This window comes from Myodes glareolus, chromosome 10 (assembly GCF_982192425.1).
Source record: "Myodes glareolus chromosome 10, mMyoGla1.1, whole genome shotgun sequence".
Taxonomy (NCBI): Eukaryota; Metazoa; Chordata; class Mammalia; order Rodentia; family Cricetidae; genus Myodes; species Myodes glareolus.
The window spans coordinates 47,857,743-47,870,712 of NC_142035.1; the positions used below are offsets into that span (position 1 = coordinate 47,857,743).

General features: G+C 44.6%; 1 protein-coding gene across 2 annotated transcripts in view; it reads left to right on the forward strand.

The window, feature by feature from the left end:
- Dnaaf9 (dynein axonemal assembly factor 9) overlaps positions 1-12,970 on the forward strand; it is a 140,406-nt gene that overhangs the window by 102,306 nt on the left and 25,130 nt on the right. For both annotated transcript variants that reach the window (XM_087911193.1, XM_087911194.1), the window contains exons 22-27: positions 2,012-2,158; positions 4,116-4,204; positions 5,109-5,207; positions 5,823-5,940; positions 8,607-8,695; positions 9,736-9,894. In XM_087911193.1, coding sequence (XP_087767319.1) covers positions 2,012-2,158; positions 4,116-4,204; positions 5,109-5,207; positions 5,823-5,940; positions 8,607-8,695; positions 9,736-9,894 — 701 coding nt within the window. The remainder of the gene's footprint in view (positions 1-2,011; positions 2,159-4,115; positions 4,205-5,108; positions 5,208-5,822; positions 5,941-8,606; positions 8,696-9,735; positions 9,895-12,970) is intronic.

Below are 12,970 nucleotides of genomic sequence, written 5' to 3' on the forward strand. Positions count from 1 at the left end.
AAGGACCAATGGAATTTAATCGAAGACCCGGATTTAAATTCACACACCTACAATCACCTTATTTTTGACAATGAAGCAAAAAATATAAAATGAAAAAAAGAAAACATATGCAACAAATGCTGCTGGCATAACTGGATATCAACATGTAGAAAAATGAAAATAGATTCATATCTATCACCATGCACAAAACTCAAGTCCAAATGGATCAAAGACCTCAACATAAAACCAACCACACTGAACCTCATAAAAGAGGAAGTGGAAAATACATTTGAATGCATTGTCACAGGAGACCACTTTCTAAATAGAATCCCAGTAGCACAGACAATGAGAGAAACAATTAATAAATGGGACCTCCTGAAACTGAAAAGCTTCTGTAAAGCAAAGGACACGGTCAACAAGACAAAACAACAGCCTACAGAATGGGAAAAGATCTTCACTAACCTCACATCAGGCAGAGGTCTGATCTCCAAAATATACAAAGAAGTCAAGAAATTGGACACCAAAAGATCACATAATCCAATAAAAAAAATGGAGTACAGATCTAAACAGAAAACTCTCAACAGAGGAATCTAAAATGACTGAAGGACACTTAAGGGAATGTTAACATCTAGTCATCAGAGAAATGCAAATCAAAACAACTCTGATATTCCATCTTACACCTGTCTTAATGGCCAAGATCAAAAACACTGATGACAGCTTATGCCAGAGAGGATGTGGCTGACTCCTTTGATAGAGCCCTGAAAGCTCAGACACCAGAAGAATAACAACACAAAGTGAACTTCATCAAAATAAAGCTTTCCAGAAGCTGGAGAGATGGCTCAGTGGTTAAGAGGTTGTTCTTGCAGAGGACCTGGATTTAATTCCCAGCACCGACTTGGTGACTTTCAGCCCTCTGTCACTCTCTTCTAGTTCTGACCTCCTGAGACACCAGACACTCATGTGGCATATAGGCATATATGCAAGCAAAACACACATATCGAGTAAACATAAACTATAAAACCGCTAAGTTTCCTCGGGCTTTCCTGCACTGCAAGCCTGATGACTGCTGTCCCCATCAGCAGACTGCATGGTGGAGGGAGGGAGCCAGCTCCCCGGAGCCCCTCTAGGCCCCAGGTGCTCACTGTGATGTCCATGCATCCATGTACACACAGGTAGACACAATCATTTAATTACATTTTTATTTACTTTCTAGGGGTGGAGTTTAATGTGGAGTATGTGTGGAAGTCAGAGATGAACTTCGTGTAGCTAGATCTCCAGGGATTGAACTCGGGTCCCCAAGCTTGGCAGCAAGCGCTTTCACAGCTGAGTGTGATGGCACACGCCTGCAATCCCAGCATTTGAGAGGCTGAAGCACGAGTCTTACTAAGAGTTCCAGACCAGTCTAGGCTATATAGCAAAACCCTTTGCAAAAATAAATAAATAAATAAATAAAAATATAAAAAAGGTAAATTATAAAAGCTTCTGTACACCAAAGAGGACTCTCAAGAGAGTGGAAAACAATCCATCAAATGGCAGGAATCCTATCTATCGTAAGAAGTAGTATCTTACCTGGGAGAGATGACATAAGTCTTAATCCCAGCCAGGGAACTAGAAACAGGACTACCAGAAATTCAGGGTCATCCTCTCCTACATAGTGAGGTGAGTCCATCCTGGACTTCATGAGACCATGTCACAAATCTGTCCCCATCCTCCCTAAAACAATACCTCAGAAGGAATTTGGAGATGACATTTTCAATTTGAGAAAATGTATATCTAAGTCAGTGTGACAGCACATGCTTCTGATCCCAGCTGGGAAACTGAGGCAGGATTGTGAGTTCAAAGTTAATTTGGGTTTTGGTGAGACCATGTCCCCACCAAAAAAAAGGGGGGGGGTTCCACTATCTCCTGTAGCAAGGAGCTGGAGAGCATGTCAGTTGCTAAATTTGGTAAAGCATTTTCTGCTGAGAAGCTAACTCTAGCGGGACTGAAGCCTACAAGTGGACTCTGTTCTGACGCTCCTTTCTCTCTCCAGGACTCCACCAGCGTAGTAGCCGCCCTTGTCATCGACTTCAGAAGCTCACTACTTCCTCACCTCCCAGTTCAGTTCCATGGATCAAGCAATTTTCTGATGATTGTCCTTTTCCCCAAATCAAAGATATATCAAGCGTTTTACTCTGAGGTAACATCAGTTGTCTGTCAACTTAGCAAAATAACCACTTTTTCCTATAGCATTTAAATGGTAAGATAGTGTCTTAGAACCAACTGATGGTAATGCAAAGTCAGCCTGGTGGCTCTGTCCTTGAATCCCAACAATTAGAAGGCAGAGGCAGGTAGATATCTGTGAATTTGAGGCCAGCCTGGTCTCTTTAGTGAATTCTAGGCCACCTAAAGCTACATGGTAAGACCCTTTCTCCAAAAGAAGTGGGGACTGGGGGACCTGAAGAGGTGTTCCGTGGTGAAGAGCACTGGTTGCTCTAGCAAAGGACTGAGTCCCAGCACCCATATGGTGACCCACAACCATCTGTGACTCCAGTCCCAGGGCTTCCAATGCTCTCTTCTGGCCTCTGAGGGCAGTAAACACATGTGGTACCAAACATACAGACAAAACACTTACACAAATAAAAATTAATGTTTTTATAATTAGAAAGAACGAACATTTATGTGATTCAAGTGAGAGTCTAAGCCAGGTGTGGTAGTACAAACCTGTAATCATAGTATTTAGGAGTTGGGGGCAGGAGGATCTGGAGTTCAAGGCCAGCCTGGGCTGTGTAAGACACTCTCTAAAAGGATAAAATAACAACAAAAAAAAATTAAATAGTGTTGAGAAGACTTAGGGAGTGAAAGGGTAGCTTGTAAGTGTTGATAACCAACCCCTTTGGTGTTTGAGTGGTGAGGGGTGGGAGCCTACAGAAATGAAATCTGCTTGTCTCCTTTTAAGTCCCAATTAAATGTATTTCCTTTTTGCTGGACAGTGGTGGTGCATGCCTTTAATCCCAGCACTCAGGAGGCAGAGGCAGGCGGATCTCTGTGAGTTTGAGGCCAGCCTGGTCTAAAAGAGCTAGTTCCAGGACAGGTTCCAAAGCTACAGAGAAGCCCTGTCTTGAAAAGCCGATAGATAGATAGATAGATAGATAGATAGATAGATAGATAGATAGAAGATAGATACATTTATTTTCTTTTTAGCTATTTTATTAAATAATAAGCCCTACTTAGCTAGCGTTCTCTGTCCCACCCTGTGCTGTCCTTCCCTATGAATTGCAATCCCCTTCTTGCCTTTGCAAATGGCCCTATATGATAGTAAGCTTACTATACATGTTTAGTATAATATATGGGATGGGCCAAGAATTCTGTGTCCCCAGAAGATAGGTGTTACATGCTTGTAATTCCAGCACTTCACAGGTAGAGACAGGAAGATCGGGAGTTCTGAGATTAACCTTAGCTACATAGTGAGTATGAGGCCATCTTGGGCTGTATGAGACCCTGTTTCTAAAAGTGGGGAGAGATGAATGAATTGTGTGATACACTTAGAGACACCCCCCCACCCAGTAGCCAAAGCCAAAATAATGGGTAGCATCACAACTGGAAGTTCTCGGAAGGCTGTGGTCACAGCAGCTGATGAGCCGGAGTCACAGAGTCCAGAGGCGCAGGAACAAGGACTGCCACTGAAGGGTTCTCAGCAGCCGCTCAATCTAAGCACAGCCCTTGCTGCCCTGCCTGCCTGCCCCCTGCTTCTGTTCATCTGTCCCACTTGGAGACCCAGACACAGCCTTTGAATCCATTCTGTTCAGCTGTCCTCTAAGGAGCTGTTTCTTTTGAGGCCACCACTGCCTTCTGGTCCTGAACCAGGGAGGAACATGCTCTTGTGGCCAGAACAGTGCTACTGACACCATCTTTTGGGTTTTCTGACCTCTGGAAGGTCACAGTCTCTGCTGACAGGAACCCAGAAAGGCATTGCTGGCTCTGAAAAACCCTGAACAAAATTGCTTTCCGGCCTTATTTTTGAAGCAAACTTGTTTGTGATAATGTTTTTCTCTGCACCGACAGTGTTGATTTTCAACAGTCATCAGATCCCATGTGGATTCCATATCCTGTTGTTGGGCTTAAAGTGTTCTTTGTTTAAATTCTGTTTTGTTTAGGTCTTCTCCCCTTGGCAACAGCAGGATAACTCAGGGCTTTCTTTAAAAGTGATCCAGGAAGATGGATTATCTGCGGAACAAAGGAGATTGTAAGTGGCTCTCTCCAGTGTTTGTGCTCAATTCCCAAAGCTTTGTGAGTGTGCTTTCTCTGCAGGGTGACTCACATTATGTAAGAGGGGTCTTTGCTTCTGAAAGGGACAGTAGTCGTGTCATTGTTGCCAGCATGCAGATAGCGGGTGTGCTTGGGGAAACAGCCAGACGGATGATAGCCAAGCTGGGGACGTGGGTGGCTCCATTAGAAGAGCACTTGCCTAGCATGCAAGATGGGTTTGATCCCACCCAAGCATAAACCAGGCACATTCCTGGGATCCCAGTGTTTGAGAATTAGAGGCAGAAAGATCAGAAATTCAGAATCATGCTCGGCTATATAACAAGTTAGAGGCTAGCCTGGGCTACATGAGACCCTGGGGAGAACAGAGGGAAAGAAAGAAATTCACTGATGTTTTATCTAGGTTTCTGCTGCTGTGATAACATGGCCAGGGTAGTTTATTTAGAAAGAAGAATTTATTTGGGCTAAAGAGTCCATGATGGTGGAATGGAGGCAGCAGAGAGCTCACACATCTCAAAACGACAGACAGGAGGAGAGCACAAAGACATGCCTCCTCCAGGAGGCCACACTTCCCTGTTCTCCCCAGACAGCCTCCAGCTAGGGGCTAAGTATTCACATGCTCATGACTATGGGAGACATCTTGTTCAAACCACTGCAGCTGATAATTAAAACCTGAGACCACTGCCAAAAAAAGAGAGGCCAACCTTCCTATGTGAGCATGCCAGTTGTCATGCCTGGTGCCTTATTTTGCTTAAGGCTGTGGGGTGTTTAATTTGGAAGTGTTGACGCTGTTAAATTCCCTGGCTTAGAGGCCTCAGAACTAGTTGTGTAAGGTCCCTTTGCTCCGGGAGCTGTAGCACTAATCTGAGCCTTTGGTGTTGCAGGCACTCCTGTGCACAGAAGCTCTTCAGTGCCCTGAGCCGCCCTACAGAGGAACGGAGCTCTCCCAGGCTGCTCACAGCCAGACTCCCTGAGCTGGAGCGGTGAGTTCTAGGCATCTGGTTGGAGATGCTTACTCTTGGTCCTTCCTCAGCTCCTTTACACAGAGCTCCTTACGGACCTGAAAGGGGTAGTCATGACATGCCATGTACACTTTCATATCATGAAAGAATCTCTCCTTCTTAATTTAATTTTTAAATTTATTCTATTTTATATGCATTGTTTTGCCTGCATGTATGTCCGTGTGTGAGGATGTCAGATCTTGCAGTTACAGACAGTTGTTAGCTGCCATGTGGTTGCTGGGAATTGAACCCCAGTCCTCTGGAAAAGTAGTCAGTGCTCTTAACTGCTGAGCCATCTCTCCAGTGCCAACCCTCTCCCCTTTTTTGTTTTTTGTTTGTTTGTTTGTTTTTGAGACAGGGTTTCATTGTGTAACCCTGGCTGTCCTGGAATTCGATCTGTAGTCCATGCTGGCCTCAAACTCAGAGATCTCTGCCTCCTGAGAGCTGGGATTAAAGGTGTGTACTACCCTCACCTGGCCTAGAAAAAAAAATTTCTTTAAGGTTTACTAGCACTTAGGTAAGAAATCGCTAATGTGAGTTGACATGCCAAGGAAAGCTGATGACAGTGATGTGACAGTTGTCTTTTCGTTTTTCTAGGTTTCTCCAGCATTTTGCTTTCAGCAGCATTGGTCAGGAGCCTGTGATGCAGGCCCATCTTCCAGGCCTGCTGCAGCAAACTGAAATCAGCCCTGCACACGGGTTAGAGAGTGACAAGGTAGAGTTCACCAAACATGCCGAGAATTTACAGCAGGATAATCGCAAGCCTGCGTCGGTTAACAGAAGCACAGGTGGAGTCCTTCATAAGCGTGTCCACCTTGAATACTGATAATTATGTACATGAAACCGTCTTTGTAGAAGGTCGTGCCCTGCCCTCCTGTGTCTCCAGGTCTTTTAAACTCTTGCTATGTGTTCTCAGGCTGTCGCTTCTTTCTGGTTGTGACAATGACTTAACCTAGCATTGGATGACACATTATGTTGTTAATAAGAGGAAGGCTGCCCATGCATGCTGTAATCGCCAGAGTGAGGTGATACTCAGCATTTTCTTCTTCAGAATAGACCTTAATGTGCTCCTGCCTCATGTTTCCATTTCCCTCCACTTGACTCTGCCCACCATTCCTTTGGAAGATGCATATCATAGTTTGTTTTTCTGCAAGTCTAAAACATGCTTATCTACTTAAGGAAATAGCACTATGCAATTAGAACACTCTGTTTTTCCTATGGATAATTCTTCTAGATAATAGGGTAAAGGAAACAGATGCCTGCCTTGTGCTATTTTATTTAAAAAGTGCTATAGTACTGGTCTTTCAGTAAGAGTACCTGGCTGGGTGGATCTTAAGAAGCCCACATCCGGAACTGGAGAGACAGCTCATCAGTTGGGAGTTCTGGCTGTTCTTGTAGAGCAACTGGGTGTGATTTCCAGCACCACCACTCGCAGTGGCTTATAACTCCAGTTTCAGGGGATTCTTGCTTCCAAGGGCACTGCACACACATGGTATGCTGGCATGTATGCAGTCAAAACACCCATACACATAAAGTAAATATATGAATAATCCCACACCCTTGATCTTGGGTATGTACCATAGATGTTTCTCTTTCTCTTTCCATTTGTGCTTAAATCTGTTAAAGTCTTTTCTGTATAAACTCTAATTTTGCTTTTTACAAAAAGGAAATATTTGACTGTGCACATGTGAATTAAGGAACTGAGAAGTAGCACTGAAGAGTAGGGAACAAGACAGGAAATGCGGGGTAGGAGAGAGAGCATAGTGTGAGTTACATTAGTACTTGCAGGAAACCAAAAGGGACATAGAAGCCTTGGTCACAGGATGAAGGAGAGCTTGGGTTTGGAAAAGAGATCAGCAGCCGTCTCTGTGCTCACACAAGCAGCTGCTGCTGGATGTCAAGCTCGGCGCTAGTGCACGCTGTCTGTGATGGCTGTCTTGATGGTCTCACCGGTTAGAAAACAAAACAGAGCCAGGTATGATGGCCTGTCCTAGTTTTCAGGAGACCGAGACAGGAGGATCACTGTAGTTTTGAAATTATTCTGGGTGGCATAGAGTTCTAGGCCAGCTTAAGCTATAGAGTAAAACTTTTTCTCAATAGGAAAAGGAAGGCATCCTGTAAACAGGTCTTCCTAGGCCTTGCCATTGTAATAAATCTTCTGTGAGTGCATGAGTCTTGTCCTCCTCTGCTAGTCTTCCTTGTTCAGTAAATTCCTTAAATGACCTTAGACTGTCTACCTGAGGGAAACCTAGTATTGTGTGCTAGTATATTGGAGCTAGGACCATTGGGATGGTTCTTCCCTTTTCCTCCATGAGAGACTTTCAGAGAGCTTCTCATACCCAGGAGTTCTGAGTCACCACAGGCAGCCCCACAGAAGCATCTTCAGGATACCTCCACTGCTCAGCAGTTTCCACACCACTGTAGCTGGACATTGTTTCTCCAGACTTCTTTTCTGCTCCCTAAAAAAATGTAACAAATGTACCATCCCTAAGCTCCTGTACTAGAGGTCTATGATTTTAAGAAAGTTAAGCTCTCTAAGTGCTTAATATTTTAAGTGATACAGTTACAAATGTTCCATAGAAATTTGTTTGCTACTTACATAAATGAAGTTCATGAACGTTCACATCTGCTCTGTAAGGTAAGTGGGTGTTTTAGCTTGTGTTCTAGAGCTGTGTTAAAGCACCATGACCAGAAACAACCTGAGGAGAAAAGGTTTTCTTCAGCTTTCCTCTCCCAAGTCACACTCCATCACCGAGGGAAGTTGGCAGGGACCTGGAGGCAGGAGCTGATGCAGAGCCCACGGGGGTGCTGCTTACTGGCGTGTTACTTCCCACGCTCACGCAGCCTGCTTTCTTTTGTTTGTTTGTTTCGAGGCAGGGTTTCTCTGTGTAGCTCTGGAGCCTGTCCTGGGACTCGCTCTATAGACCAGTCAGCCTGCTTTCTTATCTAACCCAGGACCACCTGTCCAGGGATGAGCGACCCCAGTAGCTGGGCCTTTTAACAGTTTGCAATCAAGAAAATGTCCCACAGACTTGCCTACAAGCCGGTCTAATAGAGGCATCTTTTCAGTTGAGGACCGCTTACCATTTGACTCTAGCTCCTGTCAGATTAACCAAAAAAAAAAAAAAGAAAGAAAGAAAGGAAAGAAAGAAAGAAAAGAACAGAACAGAACAGAACAGACAAGACAAGACAAGACAAGACAAGACAAGACAAGAAAAGAAAGCCCTACCCAGGACAGTAGACCTTATCATTCAATGTAAACCAAGGAGCTAGTGAGTAGTGGTGCTGACCTTCAAACCCCAGTCTTGCTCTGGAGACTGGTTTTCTTATACAGTGTTCTGTAGTCGAACTAGAAACCCACATGACATTTCTTTCATGTAGGTCATCATCAGCATTGTAACTGGTCTCCCTGGCTGTCATGCTAACAAGCTTTGTGCTTTCCTGGTCACTCTACATAAGGAGTATGGCAGGTTGGTATGGCTTCTACTTTTGCTTTGGGGAAAGAGATCGTGTTCCTGGACCATCTCCTGGCATTTAGCATGACATTATTGGCACAACAGTCATCATCTTCTCCTCATTAGATACAGTGTGCTTAGTACCTTGTTCAGTAAGTGTTTACAGGTTAACCAGATCCTCACATCCATTTTGTCCTATAAACATTCTTTATTATTTGGGGGATAGTCTCCTGTAGTTTGGACTTTCCTTGAATTTGCTGTAGCAGAGGATGACCTTGAGTTCTTGATCCTTCTGCCTCCACCTTCCAAGTGCTAGGTTACAGGCACGAGCACACTCAGCTTGTGTCTTGTGTGTGCTTCTCTCTCTCTCTCTCTCTCTCACACACACACACACATACACTCACTCACTCTCTCTCTCTCTCTCCCCCTCTCCCTCTCTCCCTCTCCTTTCCTCTCTCTCTCCCTCCCTCCCCCCCTCCCTTCCTATCCCCTTTCCCCTCTATCTCCTCCCTCTCCCTCCTTTCTCATATCTCTTTCTCCCTCTCCCTTTCCTTCTCCTGCTCCCTCTCCCCTCCCATGCCTCTGTCTCTCTGAGATGGTGGCCTCAAATTCATTGGAAATTCTCTGCTTCATTTTCTTGAATGCTGGCATATGCCACCATTTCTGGCTCTTTTCTAAAACATTCTGAGTTTTTGACCTTGCCATTTCTTGCTAGTTTTACCAAACATGAAACTAAAGCCATTTTACTCAGGAAAATCACTGCCAGGGCAGAAGTCTCTCACTTCTGAGGCCTTCTAGCCATACGTTACTTTGTCTTTTTTCCTGGTGGAAGGAGATTTCCTACAAAAGATCCAAAGATCTTGGCTTCAGGACAGTGGGCTTCTAACCCAGCTAGAGCCTGTCTTTTCCTGTGGTGCCTCAATAGCTTTCTCTCCATAGATAGAGTAATTGGAAGCATTTCTTTGAGACTACTGGTCACATTTAAATCCATGACTGAGCTTTCTATGAGCAGGCCATATGTAGCCTTATGCTAAGATTACCTTTGCTGCTTCCAGATGGATGGTATACCGCCAAATCATGGACAGCTCTGAATGTTTCCATGCTGCCCACTTCCAGAAATACCTTTCCAGTGCCCTGGAGGCCCAGCAGAACCGCTCTGCCCGACAGTCAGCTTACATCCGCAAGAAGACCAGACTGCTGGTGGTATTACAAGGGTAAGTGAGCAATGGAGGCCTGGAATGGAAGTGAGGATGGGGACCTTGTCATTATTGTTACTTTTTATGTGCCCTGATGCTAGCGACACTCCTCAGAAAGGCCAGGATGCTGTTGCCATACTGTGGCTAAGGGTAGCTAATAGCTACATACATACAAAATCTGGCTTCCATAATGTAATACCCCCAAGACATGAGGAATTGGGGAATCTGGTAAAGGTTCTTCAGTAATTTATAGAATGATTGATAGTAGTCTTTAAACCTTGCCATCTAGGTATGGGAGCCTCATCTGTCTCCTCCCTCTTTTGGAATTGCAGATATGGCCCCTACCCCTACATAGTCTGTAACCCCTCCCCACCTCCCTGTTCTCCGGTGGCTATAGAAGACCTTCCTGGAACCCATAGTGAGAAATACACATAGTATAGGTGAGCAGGGAGCCTGCTTTATACCTGTAGCTGTGACTGTAGACCCTGAAGTCCCTATAAGTACCGTTATTGTCAGAGGGAAGATGGGTCTCTGCCCCCGTGTGTGTGTGTGTGTGTGTGTGTGTGTGTGTGTGTGTTATAGATGTGTATGTATGAGTGTGCACCCTGTGTGTTCACACATAGAGCCAGAAGAAGACATAGGATGTCTTTGCATCGTATGCCCTTGCTGTATCTCTGTCTTACTCCTTTGAGTCAGCATCTTTCACTGACACTGGAGCTAGGCTAGCGGTTCCTGTCTCTGTCTCTCACAGCACTGGGGTACAGGTGGGCATAGCCATGTCTTTTCAGATTCACATCTTTATGCTTGCAGAGCAAATACTTTTACCCACTGAGCCCTTTCCCAGCTCAGAACAAAGATTTGGCAGAGTATGTGCCACTGCTCCAGAGAACTGTTCACTGGCCCTCCATGGAATGTCTTGCACCTGGACCCAGAAAGGAATGTGTTGTCAGGAGAACATAGCAGGGGCTGGGCTTGTTTCTGGTGTTATGGTTGTAAAGAAGCTTTGTGTTATTCTTGCAACAATTACTGTTTCCAGTTAAGAATAGGCCCAGATCCAAAGCTCGTTTGGGCTCCTGGTTGTAGTGATGGGGCCTGGGAGGAGCTAGGATGGTGGTCCTGAGAACGGAGGCAGGTGGCAGTGTGCACACTTGGGACCTTCCTGCACTGATAGACCTTGCTGCAGTCGGACCCATCACAGCTTCCCTTCTGTCAGCCCTTTAGGCCAGGAATCATCAAAGGGAGACTCAGGCCTTGAAACCGCTTGTTTTCTTGGAGTTTTCTGTTGTTTCTACTAGTCAGAGAAATGAGTCAACCCAGCATCACAGCCTTCTGTTCTGCCTTTGTCAGAACTGAGTCACTGGGAGTGGGGGCAAACACACAGACAGAACACTGTATACATAATAATTAATAAATAAATGTTTTTTAATTTATTCTATTTTTAAAATTTTATTTATTTACATATTTTTTATGTACTGTGCATGTATACCTGCAGGCCAGAAGATGGTATCAGATTCTAATACAGATGGTTGTCGCCACCAATGTGGTTGCTGGTAATTGAACTCAGGATCTCTGGAAGAGCAACCAGTGCTCTTAACCTCTGAGGCAACTTTCCAGCCCTAATAATAGATAAATCTTAAGAGAAAAAAAAAAGAATTCCCTCTGTCTTTCATCATACTACGTTGTCAAGGCTGGCCTCAGATTGTGATCCTCCTGCTTCAGGCTGCAGAGTACTAGAAGTGCGCATAGTTGCCATGACACATGGCTTGTTTCTTAGATCTGTCTTCTGCTTTCATCAGTGGATCTCTGATTTGTTTGTTTTTCGTTTTTTTTTTTTTGTTTGTTTGTTTGGTTTTGGTTTTTCAAGACAGGGTTTCTCTTTAGCTTTGGAGCCTGTCCTGGAACTAGCTCTTGTAGACCAGGTTGGCCTCAAACTCAAAGAGATCCACCTGCTTCTGCCTCCTGAGTGCTGGGATTAAAGGTGTGTGCCACCACCATCCGGCTGTTTTTGTTTTTCAAGACAGGATTTCTCTGTGTAAAAGCCTTAGCTGTCCTGGAACTTGCTCTGTTTACCAGCCTGGTCTGGAACTCACAGAGATCTACCTGCCTCTGCCTCCCAAGTGCTGGGATTAAAAGTATGTGCCACTGCCACCCAACTTTACCTCTGATTTTTTTTATTAAGATTTTTTTATATGTGTGAATGTTTTGCTTCCGTGTGTGTTTATATATACCATGTGTATACAGTGCCCATATGGGGATCAGACGAGGGCATCAGATTCCCCTGAAACTGGAGTTAGAGACAATCTTAAACCACCATGTAGGTGCTGGGAACTGAACCCACAACTTCTATAAGAACAGCAGGTGCTCTTAACCTCTGAGCCATCTCTCCAGTCTTGGTTTTTAGTTTTTGTTATTTTGAGGTTTTTTGGGGTGTGTGTGTGTATGTGTGTGTGTGTGTATTTATCTATGTATGTCATGTGTATGCTAGTGTTCACAGAGGCCAGGGCATCAGATCCTCTGGAGCTAGAGTTACAGATGACTGAGCTGCACAGTGTGAATTCTGAGGCTCAGACTCAGGGCTGCTGGAAGAACAACAAGCACTCTTAAATGCTTTAAATGCTGAGCCGTCTCTCCAGCTCCCACCCCACCCCCCATCACCAGCATATCTTTGGAGAAAAGATTGTACTATAGGAGTGGAGGGTTCCTTAGTCTCCACAATGATTGTTTCCCCTCATTTTCCATCTCAGAGGCAGCAGTGTTGAGTTTTGACACTGAATAGGACATTGTTTTAAAAATGAAGTTAAAGGTCTTGTCTTGTTTTTAAGACAGGCTCTTATTTCTCATAAGCCTTACCATGTAGCCAAAGGTGACCATGAACTTTGGTCTACATCTCAAATGCTGGGATTATAGGCATGTTTATGCCCAGTTTATATGTGCTGGGACTTGAACCTGTGACTTCCACCCTAGCAACTGAGCTATATCCCCAGGTCCTAGAGTGCCCTTTTACTCTTAAGAATCAGACTTGCCGAGCTTTTAAGGATAGGGTAAGTGAAAGGGAAATAGATGTAGTTATAAAAGGGATCTTCTTTTTTGGAAG